The sequence below is a fragment of the Podarcis pityusensis genome (assembly GCF_964106645.2).
Source record: "Podarcis pityusensis genome assembly, chromosome: 2".
Taxonomy (NCBI): domain Eukaryota; kingdom Metazoa; phylum Chordata; class Lepidosauria; order Squamata; family Lacertidae; genus Podarcis; species Podarcis pityusensis.
Window position 1 is genome coordinate 36427998 of NC_138029.1, and position 27321 is coordinate 36455318.

At 44.4% G+C, this 27321-nt stretch overlaps 1 protein-coding gene across 2 annotated transcripts in view; it reads right to left on the bottom strand.

The window, feature by feature from the left end:
* Window positions 1-5631: 5631 nt before the first annotated feature.
* The window catches only part of UBE2O (ubiquitin conjugating enzyme E2 O), a 64848-nt gene continuing 43158 nt past the window's right edge, over window positions 5632-27321 (bottom strand). Inside the window, exons 9-19 of one of the 2 annotated variants that reach the window (XM_080993603.1) lie at window positions 24678-24719; window positions 21498-22006; window positions 19331-19485; window positions 17717-17829; window positions 17006-17134; window positions 15941-16030; window positions 11037-11703; window positions 9889-10025; window positions 8876-9079; window positions 7601-7658; window positions 5632-6487 (exon numbers count right to left, since the gene is read on the bottom strand). In XM_080993603.1, coding sequence (XP_080849729.1) covers window positions 5730-6487; window positions 7601-7658; window positions 8876-9079; window positions 9889-10025; window positions 11037-11703; window positions 15941-16030; window positions 17006-17134; window positions 17717-17829; window positions 19331-19485; window positions 21498-22006; window positions 24678-24719 — 2862 coding nt within the window. In that variant the 3' untranslated portion in view covers window positions 5632-5729. The remainder of the gene's footprint in view (window positions 6488-7600; window positions 7659-8875; window positions 9080-9888; window positions 10026-11036; window positions 11704-15940; window positions 16031-17005; window positions 17135-17716; window positions 17830-19330; window positions 19486-21497; window positions 22007-24677; window positions 24720-27321) is intronic. The other variant, XM_080993604.1, reaches the window with a different exon arrangement.

Sequence of the window (27321 nt, forward strand, 5' to 3'; positions counted from 1 at the left end):
AACATTACTGTACTTGCACACCAACCTAATGGTGAAAAATTCAGATAATGTACAAGGATTCTTTGTTTTAGAAAGTTAAGATTAATAGCACAACTGCTTTTAAAGCTGGTGTTCTCTCCCTCACACACACACACACTCCTACCAAAAAAAAGTAGATAGGAGGATTTATTGTTAGCTTTTGACTTGTGGTCCTAGTGCTAGCTGAGGCAGATGGGAGTTACGAGTGCAACATCAGCTGGTGGGCCACAGGTTAACTGCTAAAAAGCAAGCAGCAATACAGATCTCATGACGCAGCAGTCATACCTTAGGTAAAGAAATAAGAGGATTAAGTAGTCGGATGGGCAGTGATCCTGATTTCATAACTCTCAGAGCAGCTGCGAGAACCATCCCTTAAATATTTAGTATCAAATTGGTGGAATTGACACAAAAACAGTTACCAATGTTTTGCTACCGACTTCTGGGCACTGCAGTTTTAAGACTCAGATTGAACAAACTGGAACATGTCCATTGGAGGGGGCAACTAAGGAGCTGAGAGCTCAGGAGACCAAGTCCTTATACAAAAAAGGTTGGTGGCATTGAATAGGGTTAGAGAAGAGAAAAATAAAGGACTACAATAGCCATCTTTAAATATTTGCAGGGCTGTCACATAAGATGATGGAACAAGTTTGTTTTCTGTAGTTGCAGAAGGTAGGACCGAAACCACATGCCCTGAGTTTCAAGAAAGTGGCTTTGGACTAAACATTAGAGAACTGCCTGATTGTATAAGCTACCTGACAGTGGAACAGACACTGTCTTAGAAGGTGGTAGATTCTCTTGCATTATAAGTTTATGGGCAGAGACTGGATGGTCACCTGTCAGGGATGCTGTAGTACCAAGAAGTTGGCCCACACAGCCTTGAGATCCCTTCGAGCTCTATGATGCTATGAAATCACATTTGAGTTTATGCAGAATATGTTTAAATTAGTACATTACCATATTTATTGTTTTTATCCTACAATTAGCTTTGATTGTACAGTGGTACCTTGGTTTACGAACTTAATCCATTCTGGAAGTCTGCTCTTAAACCAAAGCGTTCTTAAACCAATGTGTGCTTTCTCATAGCAGTGGGGGACTCAATTTACAAATGGAACACACTCAACAGGAAGCGAAACATGTTCTGCTTCCAAGGCAGCGTTCTTAATCCAAGTTGTTCATAAACTAAGCTGTTCTTAAACCAAGGTACCACTGTGATAAAGAGACATTAAGCCAAGATTTTATAGATAAAGCTGTATGCTGTAGCGCATACACTAGCTCTTAAAAGGTTCGTTATAGTTGAAGCCAGTGTATGGTCCTTGTGACAAGAGCCACAAATGGACCTCAACATTTTAACAAACCAGTCTGAATGCCTGGATTTTTCAGCAAAGGCAATGGCTTAGTCTCCCACCCTGCCTTATATTAAAACTGTTGGAGATTCTGCCCTTATGGTGATGAGGCCCGGGGTCTGGAGGCCTCTGCAACATATACTGGATATACATTGCTTTGAAGCCAGGCTTGTGCACATGATAGCACAAAATCCCAGGGGACACGGAGCATAAAAGGTTATGCAGAGGCCAGATGTATAGCGGTATGAGCAGTCTCCACTCATACATTCTGCCTCTACAAAGAAAAAAAGGGTGATCAGATTGCAGAGCATACATGGGGGGTGGGTGGGTTGGGGTTTGCAGTCTTATCACACCAGGCAACAGCGGAACTAATCTTCAGTAGACTGAAGGATGGTGATTGTGATGAAACATATTGAAAGGTGGGGAAGAAGAGACACTCTTTCTTACCCATATCTCTTCTATAAAAACCCTTGAAAAACCATAGTCAAACTGGCATTTTTTTGTTTTAAAAACCCCAATCAGTTAAGACTGCAGCAGTTCTTATTTGAAAGCAATGAATGATGACTAGCTAGTTCAATTTACATGGAAAAAAGTAAACACGATGCACAGCACAGTGCTGAGTGGCATGTTTACTGGAGCAAAGGAACTGGCTTATATATTTTTTCTGGAACGTCTAGTTCTTTCACCCCAGATAACAAATTCATATGTTTGTGTCTGACCTGTATAACCACAGGAGTCATGTGGTTTGAATGCTCCTCTATACCTTGATTGCACTGTCTGCCTCCTGACTCGTATTCCTGGAAGAGAACAGAAACTAGATGATGAGAAAATGTGTAAAGAAAGAAAGAAAACCTTTCCAGATATTAGTTTCTCATGGTCATAAATCACTCCTGCTAGTGTCAGCGAGTACCACCACAGAATTTTAGTCAACTAATATTTAATAATGTTGTTTACATTTGATGACCTTTCCAAATAACATTTTACTTTCTGCTCCAGTGTGGGCCAGGGAGGCTGAGCAAGGACACAACATGGAATACTGAGAGTTGGATATTAGGATTTACATGTGTACAGGACTTGCTGTGTCCTGACATTCCTCTCACCAACTGGGCAGATTCCAGTTGCTATGGTTGAAGAGCTGTGTGTGTGCCTGGGTTTTCAGAAAGGAGACCTAGGAGAAGGTCAGACTAAGTCATTGTCACCATTCTTAAATGTACGTACACACAGATGTTGAGAATGATTTTCATGTTTTCTTTGGTAAAGCCCACCGCTGAGGGTTGCTGTTAGAACACACTTCCAGCTATGTGAGTACACAGGTGGATGTGTCATTAGTGTGCAAAGTAACACCGAAACTCACAGAATACAGTGAGTAGTCACTGCCTGAGTCTACACATGATTTTGAGGGCTTCCTCAAAAATAATCAAGTAACGTAACACTGAAACACATACCTCAATAGGACAAGCAAGAATCGGACACCAGATATGCTTAAAAGGTCTCAAAGGGAAGGATTCCAGGGAAACTTTGCCAGTGGGAGACACAGGAAGAGAGTGACTCACAAGCTATAGGACTGGTTCCCCCTTCCCTAGATGACATATAATAGATGGACTGGCAAAGAAGCTTCCTCCTTTCCCAGCCTTTTCAGGAATGCCTACATCCCTCTTAGTTGCGAATGAGAATTTGAGTTATATACAAATCTCGCCAGATGGACAGAGACACAGCAAGCACAACCAAACCTATTCACAGCGGCAGAACGTAATGGCAAGCCACTTTCTCTCCTTTATTACTACATCTTAGTTAGCCAAACAAAGTTTGCAAGTAAAAAAAGATTAATCACACAATACTTTATACATATATTGTAAGCAACCAAGCATTCACAGCTGCAAAAGTAACACACCTCTAAGCATTGCCCCAATATGACAGCTCCATCAGTTTTAAATACTGTACAGAAAGGCTAGAAATTCTTTTTTCTTTTTTTTGTAATATTTCTTTCCCCTCCCTCCCCAGCACTTAAACAGATAAGATTTTAAATTTATACATCACAATCATGTAGCCCATCTCAAGACTAACAATGTGCCTCATGCTTTGGCTTCTTGAGGTGTTTTAAGCATTTGCCTCTTGGAAATTTCTCTTCACTCTTTTATTACGTACATACACCAAAAAGAGGTTATAGCTGCATGGTGTGTGCTCACCAGAAACTGCATAACCTAGAGCTTCACATTATTCAAAAGCTTATAGAAAAAGAAAGTGTAAACTTCTGTGCATGCCTCTGGTGGGGCCCGATAGCAAGGATAAGGGACAGTGCTTGATGGATGCAAAAGATGGCAGCAGATCCCGAGGAGGAAAGAGTAAGCAAGATCTTCCCAAGATACAGCTCTCAGTTGCACTCTGGAAAAAGGGAGTCCCCTTGAAGCTGAGCTCTCTGCAGTCCATAGCACCATTTGCCTCCTCTTCTGTGGCTCCTCCCACCTTGCTTCCCTACTCAAAATGGAAGAGTAGCCACTTCTCAAAACAGGGTGGGCAGCTAGGTGATTGGGGGATTGGGAAAGCTTGCTTGTTTTCGTTAGTGTGTCATCATAATAAAATACGTGGCCCATTCCTCTGTCTCTTGGGGAGAAGAGGCGCCGCGACCACATCTGCATGAGGAATGTGATGACACATAGAAACACAGACACACCCCCCCCCCACTGTCTGCCCTTTCACACAATTAACAGTGTCTGGCAATGCAAGCAAAAAAGAAAAAAGGAGAAATCCTTTCTTGTCCCTGTCCTCAAAGGGTACTAATGTCAACTTAATTTCTTTTGCTGCTCTTTTACCAGCATGGCCACAAAAGATCGCATCCTGCAGCCTCCCAACTGGAGAACCGCTATCTCTCAAATCTTAATCTGCAACACTAGAACAACTAACTAATATCCGAGTAAACACAAGATTCGTGTCACCCTGTTCAGAACTAGATTATTCAAGTGGGAGGGTGAAAGAGGGGCACCCAGGTCATGATCAGAGGAAGGGAAATACAAGGGTGACTGTGATGCCGTGCAAAGATGTGGGTACGCTGAACAAGGAACAGAATGTAACCTCATCTAGGATGCAAAAATATGAATGAATTGCCAGTCATGATCTGTACCACAGCCGGCAGGGAGGTGGCGGTGGTGGTTACACACAGCCTAGGATCAGGGGATAGGAAATAACAGTGACTCACAATAAAGGCTGCAATTGTAACTTAAGGATGCTGGACTAGGGAAACCCACTGTCTATATTAGTATGGAGGCTTGTTGCTATAAGGTTGGTGTAAGTCCATGGAGATACAATGTCGGGCAGAGCTGCCACTTTGCAAACACCTAAGTGAAAGGCGAAATCAGAAAATGTGGGCTGCACCATGCAATTGTTCCAGCGCCATCCTGAGGTACCTCGGTGTACAGAGTTGAGTTGGTAGCAGAGTGTAGCATGTATCCAGGAGAGTAGCAGGCTACGCTATATGCACTATTCCCCTCTCAAGGCAAAGTGGAAAGAGATATGCTGTTCAGAAGAAATTGTACATTTTAAATAAGACAGCAGGTAATCCTCGGAAAGCCAGAGAGGTGGTGCTGAGTGTGGACCACATCAAGGACAGCTCACCTAGCACTTCTGTCTCAAAGTGGCCCATACAGTCAAGCAAAAACAAACGCCTTATATTCACCACTTTGTGGCTCTCTTGCAGCAAAAGTCCAAGCCTACACCAATTTCCGGGGTATTTATCTCCTCAGCTCACAGCAGCGAACCAAATCACGAAAGCGCTCAGGACTGGCACAGAGCTGAAAATGTGGGCTATTCAGGGCTTTCTAACTGACCGGCTTTAGTGACATTATGTCCTAGGTAGAGAGGAGCACTGCATCTTCCTCACAAGATATAAAACCACAGCACTGCATCTTCCTCACAAGATATAAAAACAAGGCTCTCCCCAGGCTTAAATCAAAAGCCTTCTCGACCATCAAGATCACCCATAGCACCCAAGAGGATCACCCAGGGAAGAGGGAGTGCCTTTGCACCAATAGGAGTTGAGAAGATCCAACGCCAGCTTCGCACAAGATCCGGCATGGAAAGGTCACAGCTCCTATTCTCTCAGGATCAACCTGGAAACAGGAGCATGGTGTGGGTGTGTGCATGTGTGTGTCACTGTGCAGAGTTGCTCAACCATCCTGGGCACCTGGAATGTGGGAGGGGGGAAAGAGAGAGAGCCTAAAATGAGTTATGGAAGCTTCTGCTTTCTCTATAACAAACCAAGCCGAGGAGGAATGAGTGCACTGAGAGTCTATTTATTGTTAACAACGGTTGCTAGCTGCTTCCTCCTGGCTTCCCCTCCTTTTCTGTGCGTCTGTCTGCCCCTAACCTGATGTTTCATTTGTCTTCTGTCCACTCTGGGATGTTGGCCTCTACTAAGGCAGCCCGGTACTGCTGCAAGACTCCGCGGATGCTCTTTATGAACCCCTTGGACAGTGGGAAGAGGGGGAAGCCGATGTCGGGGTAGCCGCTCCTCTCCGGAAGAAAGCTCCTGTAGCTCTTTCTCCTTTTCTTTGGTTTCACACTAGGCTGAGCAGCAGAGTCTTGGGCAGCTTTACCCTCCTCCGTTGGGTCTCTGGCAAAGTGCGTTGCCCTGGCCTGGCCCATGCTCTCCGAGTCCGAATATTGATGGGCGTCGCTGGCAGCAAGCGTCGACATCGCGCAACCAGAGTCTTCCAGCTCCTCCTTGCCGTCAGGCAACTGGCTAACTGCGGCGGCGGCAGCAGCAGCCCCTAACTCTAGCTCTCCCAGAGGCCCCATGCCATCTAGAGGGCTCTCTGCCAAAACACCGCAGGCTGAATGCACAAAGGAAGGCTCTCCCAGGCTGATGTGGTCATGACTCCTTTCCACCAGCTCGTTGGTCTCCACCCAGGACTCGATGCGGTGGACCAGGCGCCAACCGTTGCAGCAGAAGTGCTCAAAGATCTCCTGCTCAAAGACTTCCACCGGCTTGCGCAGCAGCTGCATCATCGACTGAACGACCCGGATCAGAGCCATCTCGTTGTAGCAGCGGCTGTTTTCGTAGCCCTCTTGCAAACCGCGGTCACTGTCAAAGCCAGCCTCATTGTAATAAGGCTCGTTGACTAGGATAAGCCCTGATGTGAGAAAATGGAAGGGGAGGAAGAAGAGGGAGCAGGGAGAATAAAGAATTTAGAAGGTTGCAATGATGTGGGAAATGCACACGGCTGCCTTAGAGCAAACTATGGGACACGGCTGGAAAAAGGAAAAAAGGCAAGGAATTAAATGTACCAGGAAGATGAAAGCACTATTTAGAAGTTAAGGGAGGGGTGGAAGTAACCTCAGTTTTGAAAAAACCAAACTAAAACCCTATTTATTCAGGCTCTGAAGCCCAACAATTACTCCAAATTTAAGGTGGTTTTAACACTCATTTCAGAATTCTAACCCAGAATTACTAGGCTCATTATGTAATGAAGCTGAAACCTCCACTATGCAAAGTTTTGATGAAAATTAAAGCACAATTCCACAGGGTGCCAGCACTTTTGGAAAGTGTTCTTTTAAGAAAAAAATACCTCTATGGGTTTTGGATGCCTTAATTACTGCCAGTAGATGAACTGTTCTAACTGAAAGTCTTCCTAGCTTCTTGAGAAAATGGTTATAGTCCAGGCACACCAATTATGTTAAATTATATTAGGGGACAAATCACCCAACAATTTCTCATGAGAAGAATGCACTTCTTAATGTCTTCTACCTGCATGAGGCCCATTGTCCCCTGAAGTGTGCATCCTACACACAAAGCTACTCGTGTAGGCGCTCCAACCTGCCTCTGGACATGCCAGGTTGGGTGCTGAATCATATGCAACTGTGGCCCTTCCCTTGGAGCAAGTAGACTGCGGAATGCCCACCTGTAGAGAGCAACAGTGATGCAAAATCCACCTATGCAATAATAAAGACTGTGTGGGCTGGCTTGGTTGCTTATTGGCTTTTAACGGGCAGCCAAGCTCAAGGAGTTACTTGCAGCTCCTTCTGTGAGCTGGCAGCTGTCTAGGTGGTAGTTGTGGCTTTTCTTTCAGGACATGAAATAGAAAGTAAATGCGTACGGGCGTCCACAATTATAGGGTAATGAAATTAGCCTACAAAGTCAGCTAGTTGCGGAAGAAGTAGGTTATTCTACCTATTTTCTCATATTCCCTTGCTGAAGGATACTCTTGGGCCCCACGTTTCTCCCCTGCTCCAACAATGGAATTTACCTTGGATTGAGATGAGTACTTGTAGAAGGCTGGATTTACTGGTCCACCTCTCTGTGCCCTGGAATAGACAAACAAAAAAGTAAGCCAATGTATTTAATGTTATTTATTTTAAAGCTTTACATGAGAACAATGAGTTTAATATCATGTGGATGGGGTGGGCATTCTATGTAATTATGGGTGTAACATCTGCATTATGTTAGAGGCAGCTTCCAAGACCTGTGCTGATGCTCAGCACTGTGGTGACGCCACACATGGCAGAGCATCACCTTCTAAGTTATGTGGTAAGGGCTGCCCGTAGCGTTGCTGGGTCCTGGTGGCCGGAGACTACACTGCTCCACTAGCCCAAAGATCACTGCACTGAAGAACAGGGCTGCTACGTGAGCTGCACGTTGCAAGCCAAATGAAGGCCAATGCAGCTGCAGAACTGGACACAGCCAAGAGACGGCGCTGTTGTGACAACGCACCGTATTTTTTCGCTCTATAAGATGCCCCAGACCGTAAGACGCACCTAGTTTTTGGAGGAGGAAAATAAGAAAAAAAATATTCTGAATCCCAGAAGCCAGAACAGCAAAAGGGATCGCTGCGCAGCAAAAGCAGCGTTCCCTCTTGCTGTTCCTGGCTTCTGGGATAGCTGCACAGCCTGCATTCGCTCCATAAGACGCACACACATTTCCCCTTTTTAGGAGGGGAAAAGTGAGTCTTATAGAGCAAAAAATACGGTATATAAGATCTGGTGGAATGATTGTGTTTTGAGCCACAACAGATTTCAGTAGTGAGATTCCACTTATATATCATGTCAGCTTTTAATAGTGAGGTCAGCTCTAAAGTGTGTCGTGAAGAAAGGAAGTATTTTCTGACGAAAGCTTCTTGTATCATTTTGCTATGTGTTGTTCTGCTTCCTTCATAAACTTAGGAGCACTTCTCTGAGCTGTGGCTGTGACCGGCTGGGAGAATGGAAGCCCTTCCAGCAGAAAGCTATGGAGCCCATTAACTAAACCAATGGTTTAACACTTGCAAGCTACAGTTAAGGGGTGCATATATACTTCTGAGATATGTGCATGGGCAGCAAACTGTAGTTTAGAGTAGTATCTTCAGACTGCTAGCACAGCACCCTAACCTTGTCTTTTGAGAGGAAAAGATGAAGGAGATTTAGAAGAAGAAGAAGAAGAAGAAGAAGAAGAAGAAGAAGAAGAAGAAGAAGAAGAAGGGCAATCTGAGACAATTTATACAATGGTACTTGGAGGAGCCAATGGAAATAGTTTGAAGTTGTATTACCTTGCCTATCCAGGTCCCCAAAAGGCTTACGCAGACTTTTCCATTGTCATACAAGTTGGGGTTTAGCCTCCCACTACACTGGGAGAGGTAACGGAAAAGAGGGGGGACAGCCGGGTAGATGTTGGGAAGCTGGATGTCAAATAAAAAGAGGCCATCCTCATATGGTGTGCGCGTAGGTCCTTTGACGAGTGCCGAAAAGAGATCCTGTGAAGAGATCACAAGCCAAAGCATAATTCCATGAAGAAAAATCAACTTCAACTTCCGGGGAGCCTCTGCAGTGTTAACTAGGAAAACAGCAACATTACATTACATGGGCTGCATGCCAGATAACAGCACTGTGTTGGTAAAGCTATTGAACTTCACCCCCTGCTCCCCCACTTGTTCCATTTATGAAAATATCAGAGCAAAAGTACTTAACTTAACCCAGCTCCTAGAATTTAGTTCGTGTCGAGTTAGCAAAAGAGTTATTTTACTTGCTGGTGTAACAGAATGCAACATTGAAAGCATTTATTTGCCATTGCCGTGGCCAAAGAGAATGCCAGATTTCTTTTGGTGTGATAGATAACCCCTCTCGTTATTTACGGTGGCTATTTCAGTCAATTTTGTGGGTGCTTAAGGAAGTTTTCTGGAATATATTGCCATTTTCCTGCTCTTTATTCTTTTTTATAGCATTCAGTTATGTTTGAATGAATGCAAAATTTCTACACTGTACTCTATGCAAAAGTGCAAGATGAACACACAGAACACAATAATGGGATTATTCACAACTGCTGTATAAGCTGAGCAAGTCAGAAGCAGAGATGCTAGTGACTGATGGCTGCAGGAGGAAAATGAAACCCTTTTCTATCTGCCTGAAGGCTGGCCAAGGTCTTCACAAATGAACGATATGGTTCCTTCAACTAGGATGCATCTTAGACGATGGAGTCGTTGTTTGGATCCTGGCTTGTGTTTCAATGGTGACAGCTCTAACAAGGATGAGGAGTACCAAAACACTCTTGGTTGTGTGAACTTACCATTCTGTCTTCAAAGGTTTTGACCATGATACCATCTGGCAACGAGGTTGCTAGCAGGGCCATTTCTTTCCTCACTGTGCTGAAAAACTTCTTGGCTTCTGGAGGCTGGAATTCCATTTTCTTAAAGGCATGGCTATCTAATGGGACAATGAAAAAACCAAGACAGTGGGTTAAAAGAACCTCCCACCCCACACAACAATGCAATTATCCTTAAGGAGATTATGTTGCTTTTGCCTAATACTGGTCAGAAATTGCTTAAAATATTATGCTAGTTGGAGAAGGAGAAAGATATGGCTCTTATATTCTACCCTTCTATTCGTGGTCAAAAAAGCTAACAGGTGTTTCTATCACATCTTTCCTCCCAGGCCAAATAAAAAGCTCAGCCATGAAAACACCTCTCAGAGACAAAGAAGAATAATCCATGGCCAGTTATCACACCAAGATACTATGTAAAAAGTCAGGACTACCTGACTTTTACTAAACTAAATTTTACTCAATATGTAATTATTCAGGAAAAACAGCAATGATAAAATACAATACATATTTGTAAAATGCAGGTAATTGCAGTGTAACAGTCTACAAATTGTAATAGTCTACAAACACCTACAGTGCCAAGGGCCTTCTGGCGGTTCCCTCACTGCAAGAAGCGAGGTTACAGGGAACCAGGCAGAGGGCCTTCTCGGTAGTGGCGCCAGCCCTGTGGAATGCCCTCCCATCAGATGTCAAGGAAATAAACAACTACCTGACTTTTAGAAGACACCTGAAGGCAACCATGTTTAGGTCTGATGTTTTATCGTGTTTTCCATATTCTGTTGGGAGCCCCCCAGAGTGGCTGGGGAAACCCAGCCAGATGGGCGGGGTATAAATAAATAAATTGTTGTTGTTGTTGTAGCTGCCAAACAATGGGTTAAAATGGCTTCTAAGTACAGTAACAAAATGCAATGTGTTTTGAAAGTGTTGTTTATTTGCAACAGGCCATTAAGTGCAAGAGAATGCAAGTTGAGGCACATGCTGAAGTACAGACACAAATTCTGCAAAGTTTACCTTTATCCCACCTTTAAATACAGGCTTCTACAGAATGAAAGAGGGATGCTGCCGCTTTATTGTCCAGCACTGCCTTCCCTGAAAGGCGGTTGCCTGCCACTCACCTGGGGCACACTCCAGTACAGAGAAGACTTCCCCCTTGGCACTGGTGAATGTAACGCCCGGCTTGCCTCCATTCTGCTGGCAAAGCACAGGAGTCTCGCTAGGCCACTCTGACGTCACTGGGGTCTGCGTCTGCGCCTCTCTCTCTTCCTTCTTTTCTGCCTCTGCCATGGCCTCCATCTTTTCTTCTTCCACAATCGCTACGTTGTCCAGGGTCTTCTTCAGATTCTCCTGCAGCTTCTTGATATCGTCCAGGAACTTCTTCTCGCGGGTGGGCTTCTCGGGTTCGACCGTCGGAGAAGTCGGGTAGCCTGTCAACAGCTGCTCAACGGTCATGTTCTTCAGGCTCTCCAAGATCTTGATGGCCTCCTTCAACTCTCGGAAGCTCTTTGGGGTCCCTTCCTTGCCTGATTTATCAGCTGCCAAGTCGGCCACTGCCATTGCCACAGCACCTTGAACTTGCTCCTCCACCTTTTTCACCTCTTCCACAGGTGGCTCCTCGGGCTCAGCTTCCTCTGCTTTGGAGTGGTCATCTTCCATGAGGCCGTTGTCCGTCTCCCAGCTGTCACTCTCATCTTCCCACTCATCTGAGGAGGCGCCACTCGTGCTGCCATCTATGGAATCAAGGTCTGTTTCTTCATCCATCTCGGATTCTATGTTATACAAATGCTAGAAGCCAGAGAGAGAGAGAGAGAGAGATCCATTAATTAAGAAAAGGTTTGTCATCCCACCAGTAAAAGGGGATGAGCTACAGAAGCATTTCTTCACGCTAAGGACACATCGGAAGCAGACACTGGGGGAGAAATTAGTTTGGTTTGCATTTTAATGCAAGTCTACCTGATGCTCACTTCCTAAAATAACACACGAACCAAAACACAGCTATCCTGCTCTTTCTGAATGGTGTGATGCACTTCTCCAACCAAAAATAAATAAATAAAAAGAGGACAAAGTATATATGAGGGAAAGTGTGTGCAAAATACTTATATTAGTGAAAGTCATGTACAAAAATGCTTTCTATTGTAAGGGAAAGCTACACCCCAAAACACAGCACCAGATTCAACTAACCGGAAGCAAGACCAAGGACTTCTGCCACTGCAATGGGGCTTCCCCCTCCCACAATTCAGCTCTATGGGGAAGTTGGGAGAATCCCCAGAGAAGCGCTAAGGGGGAGGAGAGAGGAAATTGATGGAACAATCTGTTTAGTGCTCTGTGGAAACCTCCCTCATATATTAAGCGAAAACATGTACAATTTTCATGCGGCCTTCAAAAAAATTGCACACATACTGATGTGGAAATGAGGAGAACTGAATTTGAGATTGAAAGAATGAGTAGCTAAGAAAAAACAAAATGGACAGATTTGCCCATCGCTAGGCAAACTCCCACTGGACTGACTTTCAGGTGGATCCTACATGCCTCGAATGCAGATCTTATGCAATACCCGTCTACAGGATTCTGAATCAGCACTTTACCCTCAAAAAGTAGGGCGCCCTGGGTTAAGTGGAGCAGTTTATAAAAAGACTACAGTGAGCTTGAAGATCTACAGCAGACTAGAGCAGCATGCATTAACTCTGCTAGACGGAAGATCCCAGGATACTGAACTCCTCTTAACAAGTCTATTTACTCCATGCTGCCATTTATCACATTTCTCCCTTGCCGTTTTTGATAAGCTGCTTGATGTTTTTGTCGGAACAGGACCGAACCCTCCACTTTCAAAGTGACAACCTGTGAACTACACGGAAATGCCTATCGCTTTCCTCCTACACGGAGCTGTTCTTATGATCCGAATAATCCTCAGGCTGCTGCACTCCACAGCGCTCTTGTTTCCACGGTGTGCCCCTTCTGATCTCTGTTGTGTATATTAGGGATGTGACTTTTCAGAATACGGCCCTCTTGTCCTCCACCACCCAGCCCAATTTTCTTTCTGCTCAAACTGCAGGGGGATTTAACAAAGATGTCTTGGAGGTTGCATGAGATGTACAGATACCCTTCTGCATATGGGCTTCGGTACACCTTTTCACAGATCCCTGCCATGATGGAGGGAAATATATATATATATATATATATATATATATATATATATATATAAGCATCGGTAGCTGCAGAAGTAGTTTCCTCGGGAACCTCTGTTTGCAGTACACCTTAATCTACAACCACAAATCAAATTAACAGGGTTTTTTTAAAACGGTATAAACTTTTATTATAGGTTGGGTGCAGACTTGTACGGAGACAGTTGTCCTTTGTGGAAGTGTATGCCAGACCTGTGATCTGATCACATGTGACAGGAGTGGGAAGGGAGACAGCAGAGGGCTTTGTATCCCACTTCCATAGCTCAGGCACTGGACCATTCTGCTGCAATTAAAGGAGAACTGCTGGTTCAGAAAAAGAAAGCCTCGAATGCCAAGCATTTATGCACATGAACAGGCTTCTGAGGCAAAAGCAAACCACTGCGGGTGCTGGCTATAGCAGAGACGCAGCAGCTATCTGGAAATGAAGAGACCAGGCGTGAGCTAAAAAGCTTTCAGTACTGCGGTCTCCTCTAACATTGCTTTGGGACAAATTTAGCTATAATGCCTCTCCCAGCGGATCTTTTTCACCTAGAAACACCAGCTTATGCAAGGATGCTACACACACTCTGATCATCAGTGTTCTAGAAGCAGGAAAACTGGAAATGGGGGCAGGGAGCATGGCTGCTGCACTGCAGATGTTCGAGCTAGTGAAACCCTTGGGGTAGTCAACAGTTTGCCCTCCAGATAAATGTTGGACTCAAACTCCCATAATCCTGGGCCACTGGTCATGCTGGCTGAGGCTGATGGGAGATGGGGTCTAACAGCACCTGAAAGTTGCCATGTTGCCTGCCCTGCCCCATAAGCTTATTCCCAAACCATTCTATTTCATCTGCTCCTCCTCCCTTTCTCTAATTCAACTAAGGGTATTATTTTACAATCGTTCATGCATGTGGAGACATGCTAGGGCAGTGCTTTTCCATGAACCCCGGGCTTCCTTGAAAGCTCTGTTCTGTCAATGAGATCCACTGTGTACAAGTGTTTATAACACAGCTATCGGAAAAGCGTTGAGGGCATGAACTGAATGCACCCTGCAATGTGTGACAACGTAGGCCAACAGTCCTAACCAGGACCCTGCTTCAACTGTGTGCATACCCTAGCACCTCCTTACAAAGAATCTTCTGCAATATGTAGAGGTTCCTTGACATGCAAGTAAATATGAAAAATTAGAAAGCTGTTGAACTAGAGCAATGGGTTTCTCCTTTGGGGTTTATTTTGGAGAAATGTGCCTACCTGCACTTGCTCTCTATGCAAGCGTTGAGAGGGCTACATGCTACACCTACTTTAACTCAAAAATTACCTTCATGGGAATCAGTGGCACAAGTGCCATAGCTGAGGTTTTATTTTATACCTTCCATCCCATCAAGGTGGCTCCACAGAGCCTTCAAAGCAGCTAATCATGGGAGAAAATGAAAAGGATGGCTTGGATCCAAATAGCCCTTTGCGCACCATCCAAACAGGTCCTGCAAAGCTGCAGGAGATGCTTCTGGAAGGACACAAAAGGGTCTGCACACCCAGGAAGGTGAGAGCAGGGAAGCCCTACAGCATGAGTGGAACTCTGGTCACAATTCCTTGGATCCACTTAAAATTGGGAGTGGGAGCATCTCCAGATGTTGGTGAACTCCAAATCCCATCAGGTGCAGCCAGCATGGCCACTCATCGTCAGGGGCAATGGGAGCTGTGGTCCATCACTATTTGGATGGCCACACGCTCCTCTTCCCTGGCTTAAGTTAAAAGCCAGCAGAGAGAGTACAAGTCAGCAGCATCAGAAAACCCAAAACTCCATCTAGCAGTTCCCGCTGCTGCAACCTAAAGTTCCAAATAACTTGTTAATCTATAGGCCTCAACATGCAAAGGCCCACTGAAACAAAAGAAGTCTTCATTGACCTTCTGAAAACGTGTGAGGTGTATGTCAGAAAAGCTAGAAAAGGATGGGCTAAGGACAAAGGGGGAACTGCAGATTGCAGGCAGGAGCTACTACGAAAACTCCTTGCGTAAAAAAATTCCCTGCAAAGGCATTCAAAGGATCCTAGCCTTTGCAGAGAACGAAAACGGAAGCAGCAAGTTTAGACTGCAGAATAAAGCAGCAGCTGCAGAATAAAGTAGTGCCACAAGTGGGTTTCATCAGCAGCTTGTATCCAGAGCAGCAGTTGCCAACCTTTTAGGACCAGGGGGCACATTTTTAATTCTCTGAGTGTGCAGAGGGCTCCAGTCACAAAATAGCTGCTTTTGGGGTGGGTGGGGGTGGCATAACACAAAATGGCTGCCACAAGCCGCATGGCTTAACCCAAAATTAGAGAGAAAGCCACTCCTGACAAGCTTATGTTTAACATGAGAATTCAGCTATGTCCTGCTCGTCCTGATTGTGAAATCACACAATATTGATTTTTTACACACACACACACACACACACACACACATAGATGCTGCCACTGTCTAATAGCAACAAGAAATGTTCCTCAGTACCAGGTAAAATATACAAAGTGGCCACACCATACTCACTCTCATGTCACAGGAATTGTTTAGAAGGTTTTGCCCCATAGCTTTCTTTCCAGGCAGGCTAGAAACTAGTCTTTTTTTTTTTAATGAAACCTCAGAGTCTTGGGCATCAGCCCAGGGGCACAAGTAAAAATGTTCATGGGCCCCATGGTGCCCACAGTCACTGACCTGGTGACCCCTGACTTAGAGCAATCCATTTCCAAGGTTCAACAAATTCAAAGCAAATCTAAGAGCTGATGAAAGAGAAGAAACAAGCATTCCCAGTTTCAGACAAAATGCCCCCTCCTTGCTATAAAGGCATGGGACCCAATGAACAACAGCTCCATCAAGTAGAGGCAGCTTACCTGTGGCAGAACGATTGTCCTGGAGTTATCAGCCCACACAACTTCCACTTTGCTGCTGAAATCCACACGGGCCACCTGACCCACAGAGGGCTATGGAAACAAAACAGAACAAGCCTTAGAGCCAGCTGAACTCTACCTTCTAGAATACCAGCAGTTAGCAACTACTTTCTTCAAGCAAGTGGGATGCATAAGCAAGAGGAGGATATCAACAGAGTAAGCCAAGAGAAATTGTAATGATTCTTGCTGCTGCTGCTGCAATTTTACGGAGGGGGATGTCCCGTGCAGGATATTTCCAAAACAAATCCACCTCAAAGACAGTGAACTGTACATTAAAACGACCTCAGCGCTACTCATCTCCAGTCTCTCTGAAGAATCCATTTTTAAAGTATTTGACAGGGCTGCCATCTTGCGGTGGATTGAGGAACTGGCGTTTGAGCCTTTCAAACCTTTTCCCCCTCGGCAGATGGCGTCTTTATGTGGTTTCCTCACAGAGATGATCCACTCTGAACCTGGCCTTGTATATATGCTGAACATGTTCACAATAGGCTGTCTCTGTCACTTGCTCAGCAATGTTCAATACGATGCCGGAGACGAGAATTTAAAAAGCCCAATTAAAATTGTACCCGAAGCCGAGTGATATGTTGGTGTTCATAAGCTGTTTAGAAGTTTCAGGTCTGCAGATTTCTCTGCACAGCTTCATTACTGAAGAAGGCAATTAGGAAGAGGCACGATGGCCTTTTAGGCTATTAATTCATGCATGTATCATCTCTCCACTCAAATTATGTAAGTTTTACGCTTCTGCGGCCGATAGATTCCGCTGACCTCATTGTTACGTTCCGGTTAGCTATTGCATCTGCTACAAGGGGAGGACCTCAGTTCTATGTATGTGCCGAAAGAGAAGAGCCTCCCTTCTTCTAGAAAGTGTGCAAGGATGCATGTCTATTAGGAACACTAAGCAGGACAAGACGGCCTATTCCTTTTCAGCCCAAACCAAGGCACAGAGGAATCTGGCAACTGCCTTTTCCCCTCCCGCAGTATTAGGCCCCAAGGACATGCAAGACCTACCTCATTTTCACCAACTGAAGCACCATCCTCCGCATTGCCAATGCGGATCACAAAATCAGTCGTGCGGAAGCGGAAGTCTGGGTGATCAGCGATGTCATACACACTGACATCCTCCTCCTCCCCAATCAGCTGGCAAAGAACACACCATGTTTAAGACCAATCCTTGTTCCTAAATGCTTCCAAGAACAACATCCTGAAACTCAAGACATTCTGCTCAAGGTCTCATGCATGTATAATCTTTAAAAGAGCTCTGAAGAGTTGACTAAAACAGGTCGGCACTTAAAGTGGTAGAGTCCCGTGAAAGGAGGACTGTACAGTCCTGTCCATCTGCACCAAGCTCTAACCTTCTACAATACACTCATTCGGGGCTCCTGTTCTTCCCCACATGGCACCAAAACAGAGGATGAGAATAAATCAATCTGCCCAGGTTAACATTTAACATAAAGGAGGATCCAGTAAGAGGATCTGAGAGTATGAAAAACTCACACATTCTATTTTTTTACTTAAGTTCTGACACCTAACCTTGATCTGGCATTGAAAAAAGATAAAATCCGCATTAGGGTTTATTGGGGAAAAGACAGGAAAGGAAAAAAGTCAGCGCTGTATCTATCACTTTTAAATACAGCTTTTCCAGGATACTGAAGTGTACAATGAATAAAAGTCCACATAAACATAATAAGGGCACACAAGACAAGGACCTTTGCTTCTTACCTCAACATCATCTCCACTAGGCCTCAACTTGAACCATTTCACCACACAGGTGCGGCCAACATGGTCACCTGACTGCACCACTCCATACATCCCAGGATCCTGAGAACCCTGTGCTATTTAGGATTGAAGAAAGAAGACTCCAATAAGAGAGAGCAGCATACTGAAGCGTCAAATCCTCTTTTTCTAGAGGCTTAGGCAAACAACAGTGGGAAAAGGACTAATATTCCACAAGGATTAGAATCATAGGATTGCAGAATTGGAAGGCACCCCAAGGGTCATCCAGTCCAACCGCCTGCAACACAAGAATCTCAACTAGATCAGGCACGTCCAAAAGGTAGATCACTGGATGTGTGTGGTAGATCACTGGTAGATCACTGGCTCCCCCCAAAGAAGCTCAATAACTTTGGCTCCCCTAAAGAAGTGCAACATTTTAGCCCCTGCACCCCCCACTAAAAAAGGTCAACAACTATGACCTGTATCCCTAAAAAAACCTCAACAACTTTGACCCGAACCCCAAAAAAGGGAGTACAGTGGTGCCTCGCAAGACGAAAAACGCGCAAGACGAAAGAGTTTTCCGTTTTTTGAGTTGTTCTGCAAGACGAATCTCCCTATGGGCTTGCTTCGCAAGACGAAACGTCTTGCGAGTTCTTGCGAGTTTGTTTCCTTTTTCTTTAAGCCGCTAATAGCCGTGCTTCGCAAGACGAAAAAACCGCAAGACGAAGAGACTCGCGGAACGGATTAATTTTGTCTTGCGAGGCACCACTGTAGATCGGTGCCAGTTTTTAACTCTGTGAGTAGATTGCAGTCTCTTGGGAGTTGGCCACCCCTGAACTAGATCATCCTTAACAGATGTCCATCCAACCTCTGCTTAAAAGCCTCCAAAGGAAGGAGAGTCCACCACCTCTCGTGGGAGTCTGTTATGGACTGGAAGTCTCTTAATAGATAAGTAGAAAGAATATTCAAACACTTGCGCTCCTCGGGTCATATTCAAGATAGAATTAAGTGGATTGTTTCCCTCTCCTCCCCCTGTGCACCCACTAAATCTGGTCTGAGGGTTCCCCCAACTCTCTGGAGCAGATTTGGGGATAGCATGGGGCACACATAGGGGAGGAGAATAGGGAAATCACACTGCGCTAGTGCTAATCCTATTTAAATGAATACAGCCCCTTTTCCTTTCATCTACGGTCCACTAATGAAAATACTGTATGGAGACAGATTTTAGACACAAACTGAGGAGTGGCTTATTCTCTTTGGAGAAATTCTATCTGCCAAATATAACAGGCACAGTTGCCATATTGTATCTGAGGTACTTGGTATCTCAAGAGGAGGACTACCTGTATGTTTTTTTAAAGCACCAGGATAGATTAATTTACAATAGGGTGAATAGGCAAAAAGACCTTTCACTACTGCTCGAATACAAAGGGGTGCCACATTATCCAATTTATTACTTTAACAATTGTGAGGGTCAAAGTTCATCAACAAGATGAGATTCTCAGGGAAAATGCTAAAAGTGGACGATGCCAGTGTTATTACATTCAACGTTATTGGCAGTCTAAAGAGCCAGACTCAAAACACAATTGTAAAGGTGAAAACAATGCACATCACACCAATTACCTCTTTTGTCCACCACAAAATCCCCAGGGCAAAACTCGTTGTTGTCCAAGTGATGGACAGGAAACAGCTCATTGGAACGAATGGTTTTCTCCACTGTGCCATCCTGCCACATCACATCAGCTGAAGTCATCGTGGTCACCACTTCCACAGCAACCCTGTGACCAAAAAAGGCAGCGAATTACAGAAGACGCCTCCTACAGCAAGTGGAGTCAGACAAAATGGGGCCTTCTGATCGCACCAGTAGCAATCACATCAGATGAAACTAGCTCCTTTCAACTATGTGCTTCAGCAGCTTCTGTTCTCATCAAGCACCAACCATTGTTCTATCTAACTGGGAAGAACAAGTGGCCCAAAACGTCTCAAGAATGATCTCGGCCAGCTGCTGCAGAAAACATTCTGGGTACCATTTGATTTCTAAAAAAGCTTTTATATCTATTTTTAGGCTTGAAGGACATGATTCAAGATGAACTTGCAATTTTATCTAATTGGCTGGAAGCAATGGGTAGTGACTAACAGATAACCTAGTTGTCAGTACTGTATGTAGTTGATTTTAAACCACCTTATAGTCACTGTAAACTTAAAATGGTGACACATGCCTATTGCCTTGCTGCTTTATTTCCCCCTCTTTTTAATGGTGGTAAAAGAGGTTGGACTGACATCTTACAGCTGAATGGGCATGATACTGCAGCTCATATACAGTACTTCTTAAAGCAGGAGTGGAGAACCCTAGGCCCATGGTTTAAACGTAGTCCCCCAAGCCTCTCTATTTGCCCTTCCTTGGGACTCTTCACAGGCCTCTCTATCTCCCTTCCCCAACCACATCCAGTACCGGCCCTTGACTGTGTTTGCCTAGATGGAATGTGCCAACCAATGGGGATAATGCTTTTTCCTTCCCTTGATGGAGGATACATAGGAGCGTGGAGTGTATTTGTAGAGACTAGGTAAAGGTAAAGGGACCCCTGACCATTAGGTCCAGTTGCGGCCGACTCTGGGGTTGCGGCGCTCATATCACTTTATTGGCCGAGGGAGCTGGCGTACAGCTTCCGGGTCATGTGGCAAACATGACTAAGTCGCTTCTGGCGAACCAGAGCAGCCACGGAAACGCTGTTTACCTTCCCGCTGGAGCGATACCTATTTATCTACTTGCACTAGTGTGCTTTCGAACTGCTAGGTTGGCAGGAGCAGGGACTGAGCAACGGGAGCTCACTCCGTCGTGGGGATTCAAACCGCTGACCTTCTGATCGGCAAGTCCTGGGCTCAGTGGTTTAACCCACAGCGCCACCCGCGTCCCTGTTTGTGGAGACTAGTATCCTGTATAAAGAATAAGTGCTACCTTTCTTCATTGCTCTGCCCTCCTTGACTCCATTTCTGAGGTGCAGGGATCTGGAGCAGAGCCCCCTCACCCCACCCCCACATCTGTTCCTCCACCCCTGCCAGCTGCCTCCGCTTCATGCCTTCCATTGGCAGCGGCCTGGACGCTGAGACTGAGGCAGATCTCCGAGTCACTGGCTGCAAGCTCATTCAGGCCCCTGGGATCCTCCTGAGCCCCCCTTAGCATATTTATTGTGGCCTCTTTCTCTCTCCTGCCTGATGGACTCAACTACCCACCCACTTGCTCCCCTCACTGGCCACCTTTGCCACCATGTTGGCAAAGGTGTGGATGAAGAAGCTGGAGGAGCTGGTAGTGGACGGGACATGGCACTGCTGGACTTCCCAGTTGGCCTCTGCACCGAGCACAGCAGGAACAGTTAAAATTGGATAAAATTCTACTCTTTCCTAAAGTGTTTTTTAAATCCCGGAAGGCAGATGTTTATAAGGCTGCAGTAGAAACTGGGGTTTTGGGTTACTTGGTCCCAGAGAATGGGAAAAGGCAGTCAGACTGGTGCCTTTACCTGGGTTAATTTTATTCATTCTACAGAGATCTGTGAGGCCTGAATTCACACACTCGCCTCATATTGGGCATCCATGGAGTCATTGCAGTTTGCTCTTTGCATTTCTCTTGAAACATGACCAAGGTGAATGTTCTACACAGGCCATCGAACTAAAAACCCATCCTGATGATGTTGCACAAATCCTTGCGCCATGGGCATTTTAAACACGCACTCACATTTGACTGTGAAAACTCAGAACTGGCAGGATTTAATGGCATGTTTAAGGGCAGCCTTACCTGTCGCCTGGCTTAAACTCGCGGGAAACCTTGGTTTTCTTCTTCTTATGCTTCCTCTTGAGGTTTTTGATGGAGAGTGGGATACTCTTCTTGCGCCCTGTGCCACTGCCGCTTTGGGAAGAGGCTGTGGAGCTGGCAGAAGAGGTCACAGAGCTGGTGTCGTCTGTGTCATCTGCTGCTTCGTCGTCAGCATCCTGTTCTATTGACTGGAGCTTGTAGTCTGAGGAGCCATCATTCCGTTTCAGAACAAATGGTGGTTGCAACTGCAGCCCAGCTACTTCGCAAGGGACGCCTTTTCCCGTTCCATCAAGGTGCTCTTCCTTTACTTCTTGTAAGCTTACAGCATCATGGGCAGAGTCCTCTAGTTCACATTTTAAGCCGGCTTTAGGTTCTTCAGATGGTTGGTCACCTGCTGCAGCAGATTCTGCTTCAGGGAGGTCAAGGGCACCCTGCGAGTCTGGGGATATCGACATGATCTTCACTATCTGCTTCTTCAACAATCTCCTCACCTACAGAAAATAAAGGATGGTCAACAGATGCAGCCCAAGATGTAGGAAGAGTTTTAGCCAGAGCTAATCATGCTGCTGAGTTGAGCAGATGAACGGTTTTGTATTCTACGCAATCCTTGGACTCTATTTTCCTTTAGCATTTTGGCCCTTGAGTTAAGACTGCTTTCACTGGAAGATTGAAGGGCAAGTCTTCCTTGCTAGCCCAGAGTTCTCTACAGGAGTAGTGACCACTCTATTGAGAAGCAACAAGCAACTGGGTTGCATCCAGCAATCTTGTCCCATTAGCACAAGGACTTCTGCCTGTACAATTGGCTCATTTCAAAGAATACAGGGGAGAGGAGAGGGAGAGAAAGTCCTTTTGCATAGGTAGAGTGGTCCTTGTACCAACATTACTAAAGCCCACAGTGGTTATGACTGGCTGACCCAGGAAACACCCCCAGCAAGCCATTTCTAGGTTTCTCCATCAGAATGACTCAGTTCTGGATGTTGCAAAGCAGGTCCAGCCCACTAAGAAGAGCAATGAAGACAAACCGGCAAGACAACATCATGTCACTTTCAGGTATCCAAGGTGATGCGGATAAAAGCACAAGTAGCCAAAGGCCACAGAGGCCTTAAGAGGCCAGCATGGGGCCAGGAAAATACAGTAAGAGGAGAGTGTGGAGGAAGAGACTTTAAAAGTTCATTAGCTGTAAATGCACTGGCAAGGTGAAACACAATAGTTCTTGAGACATTCTTAAGAAGGCCTTATTAATATACTATGTTGCCCAACTGGGACTCAGTTGCCTAGCCTTTACAATGCACCTCTCTCACCAAGTTTTTTTTTTTTTTAATAGCACCATTACTATGGTTTTCTGTTCAAACTTATTTCTCAAGTACGTTTACTGGCATTTAGCAGAAATTGCACTGCAAAAAGTGGCAGGAACAAGTCTCCGAAGTGGTGAAGCTATCCTTGCTTTCCAGGAGGAAGATTAACTTTTTCTAGGAGGACTTCATATCCCCAACATTACATCTAGCTTCATAGCAATAAATCTAAAGCCATTATACCTTAATGTTAAGTCATGGAGGGAATACAAAGAATCAGCTATGATTAAATATAAAACTAAAACCTTATTCATTATTCAAAGCCAGCAGAGCACCGTCCCCGACAACGGTACTCCCCACTAGATTCTGTTCTCTTTCCACCCAAGAGCCACTCACCCCGACAGAAAGTTTAGTAATCAATTTATACATTTAACCCCCCCCCCAAACTCCTGTCACTCTAGTTTAGGGACTGAGAACCTCCAGCCTGTGGGCAATTTCCCCCAAATTCACTCACTTGCCCCACACCTGACATTATATGCGCAATCAGGTGTGTGGCAGGTATAGACATGGCTGGATTGGAAGAGCAGCCGACTTTCCCAATGGGGAACTGCAGCTGATCCCTGCAGAAAGCAGGATTGAAGTCACTGCCCATCAGCTAGTTTGTGGTGGCAAGTATCAATATAAAAACCTAAGTTCTTGGGCTCATTACAGTCTATAATGTGTCATAACTGACACAAGGCAATTCAGAGTATTGTCATGTCAACACATACCAACACAGAGAAAAGTGAGGTTCCCAACTGTGTTTCCCTCATATTGCAAATACAAAAGGTGGGGGGAAAGAGAAGAGGATGTGTGGGGGAGAATCAGAAAGCAGAATACTTTAAACATTATTTTTCTGCACCGTCAGTTCTCCCCTGTAAATGCGCAACCCAGATGTTAGTAACTGGTTCCCACATATATCCTGCCAAGTTTCAAAACCAGAAGTAAGTCCTGATGCGGAGAAAATTCCCTAGGAGGTACTTGCACAAGAGAACTTCCAGGTTTAGGAGGCATTTATGCTCTCCTCCCTCCCTAAGTGTCCTCATGCCTACAATCCTCTCACTACAGCAAATAAGAGCTTAGAAACCTGGATGGTAATATTTAGTTGCACTAACTGGAGTGGATACCATTTAGGTTGCCCCCATTGAGTTCTGTAACAAAGGAAATAAGCAGCATCTAAGGCAGCCATGAGAGGAGAAAACATGTCAATTATTCCAGACACTGCCATCATCAAGGGCAGGCCATGCTCCTGTCTCCAGGTGATAAGATATTATCTACTTCTATAGCAAAATGCAAAGCACTGTTGTCAGGGGAGCAAGACCTGCCAACACCCCTTCTGCCTGGTGACCTCAACCAGCAGGGGCCTCCTCTGTCAGGATGGGGAGAGAAGTGCTGCCGTGAATATTATACAGATTTCTGTTAAAACATGCACTTTCCTCCTGGCATATCTCTATCACGCGGACGGACATGAATCTTATTATTACTAATTTAGAAGATTATCAAAATTATACAAAATGAAGTTAGAATTGGCTAAGCTGTTCTTAAAAAGGTTAAGATAACCTTTCCCTGGAGGAGGAATTATGGCACTTAAAAAGAATGACACCTACAATGACACCTCTTCTTAAGCAATGTGGGTTTATCTAGAAAGAGATCAACAAATGTCAAAATCTGCTGATGAGTTTACATGGAAAAATAAGCTATTTAGAATATTAACAGCCTTTTTGGAGGAAGGTGGCATTTGAATGCTGAAATTGGAGACACTTAGCTACCGTACAGGAGGAAGTTCAAGGCTTTTAAAAAACAGATATAGAATAAGTGTTTAGTACAGTACCTTTTCAGGCTTTACGTTGGATACGAAACAAGGACAGGCCATCTGCAATATTAAACACCACAGTTTTGGTATTATTGATGAAAGCATGGGAATATTTAAAGAGGAAAATTAAGTCCAAAGAAATGATTCACAGTTTGATTGCATCTTATTCATATTTTAACCCAAAGGGGAGATTTAGAAAATTTTGGTTCCATTTTCTTAGAAGTAAATTCTGATTTTGTAGGAAAAAAATACCACTATAGTGACACATGAAACTACTTAACGCAGGCTGCTAATCTAGTGAGCTAAGCAGACAGACAACCATGTTTCGTGGCCTGTCAGATGCTTAACAACCTCCCTCAAAAAGATCACAAAAACAGGGGGTTAATTGAGCCTATGGTAAACCACTATTAAGGCCTGTAGACTGCACTTGGTTGGATCTGCAAGCAGGATTAAGGAATGTAGTCCCCACAATTCTCATTAAAGAAATACTGTAATGAGAGACACAGACCTACCTGTTACTAACAGAGCTAAGCAAATTGCACTATGAACAGCTAGAGTAAATTGTCCATAAACTAAAACTACAAGGGCAGAAATGAAACGTAGCACGTTATTACAACAAGACACTGGAAGACGCTAATAAGCTGTCCTATCCAAGTTAAATAAGAGCATTCTTTAGAAATATGTGAATTTCCATATTTTGTTCATTATTAACAAATATGTTAAACTCTTTTTCACTGTCAAAAGTAGCTGCTAGAATGGTATACATCTGATAATGGAAAGATACCAAAACCCTCAATATATTTGAATGACTATTAAAGTGAAGATATTTAGCAATTGTAAGTATTAAGAAGCTACATCCACAGGCTAGGCAGGAAAAAAAATAAATTCACTGAAACATAAGTAGAGCAGAAAGGTCCAAAAGTACTTCAAAAAGGAAGGAGGCAGCTATATCTAGCACAGTACACCTTAGCTGTATTACTTTAATTGTGTAGTTTCCTTTCTAGACTTGGTAGAAGCAATATAAACATGCATGGGAGAGGGACAGAAACCATGACAAATGCATATTCATACTTGACCTAGGAAGAAGAAGAAGAAGAGTTTGGATTTGATATCCCGCCTTTCACTCCCTTTAAGGAGTCTCAAAGCGGCTAACATTCTCCTTTCCCTTCCTCCCCCACAACAAACACTCTGTGAGGTGAGTGGGGCTGAGAGACTTCAAAGAAGTGTGACTGGCCCAAGGTCACCCAGCAGCTGCATGTGGAGGAGCGGGGACGCGAACCCGGTTCCCCAGATTACGAGACTACCGCTCTTAACCACTACACCACACTGGCTCTCAGGTGCTTGTTAAATTCAATCGATACACACAATTCTGAGCTAGTTACTTTCCCCCTCACTGTGCATTGAAGTGAATGAATAATCTCGGGGGGGGGGGGAATCCCATGTAGGTAATAAGCAACGTGAGTTGCAGAGAGCCACTGACCTGGGTTGAATCTAGAAACATACAAAAAATGCTGTGAAAGTGCTTTTTTAAAAGCATTTTGAAAAATATATTGAATTTGCCATAAGTTTGCCATTGCCATCTAGTGTCTCATTTGTATAATGCACTTACAACACACGTAAAACATTCTGTTTGCAGCTGTATAGCTGAGTCCCTGCTACACACATAACACCAAGCCAAACCATGCCTTAGTGGGAATGTGCAGACTCTCGGAGAGGCAATTGTGGGTGCTTTTCAAATTCTCTGCTCCTGCTGCGCTGTTCTGAGCCAAGCAATGGTTTGGCTCCATCTTTTTGTCTACACCCAGGGCTGGTGGTTCGTTTTGCTCTAGACAATCATGAGCCCAGGTTTGGACAACACACTAAGCCAATATCATTGGTTTAGCTCAGAACAGTAGCAAACAGGGCCAGAAGAGGAGCAAAGCATCTGGGACTTCTCCAGGAAGGAGCCTGCGCGTTCATGCTAAGTCATGGTTTGGATAAATATTACATGAGAACAGAGCCACTGTCTCAGAATGGTGGAATGAATATGTTGGATGGTCAAAGCTAAAAAAAGAGAGAATTTTTTTCTACTCGAAATCTCTGAAAGAATTTAAACAACCACCTGCAATGTGGATTCTAAACAAATCTCCATCTCGCATTTAGGATCACTGAAGGGGCCAATCAACAGAGATTTACTCTAAAGACAGAGACCATCAGTGGAATGCATCAAAATCGGGTGGACATTCATATGCCCGATAACATGTTTTTCACATAAATTGATCATAGGAGGTTACAAATCACTTCTCTTTTTTTTTTTTTTTTTTTTTAAATAATATTTATTAAAGTTTTCAAAAAAAAAAAAGAAAATACAGAAAGCAAGAGTTTACATATTTTCATATATCCTTATTTTCATATATCCGCTTTCTGGGACTCCCCCCTTCCCCCACCCCTACCATATTCCTTTTTCATATTGTTGGCTCCACAAGCTCTCAGTTCTAATTAAAAACTTAATTTGTTGAACCATTATTCGAATTTAAAATTTCTGCACTCCACATCAATACCCTTAACAAAACACAAAAAATTTCTTTCCCAAGGCCCACCCCATTTTCATTCCACAATTTCCCTTTTTTTAATAATAAAAACTCCCCACATAATAAAAGTATCAGAAATAAGAAATAAAGAG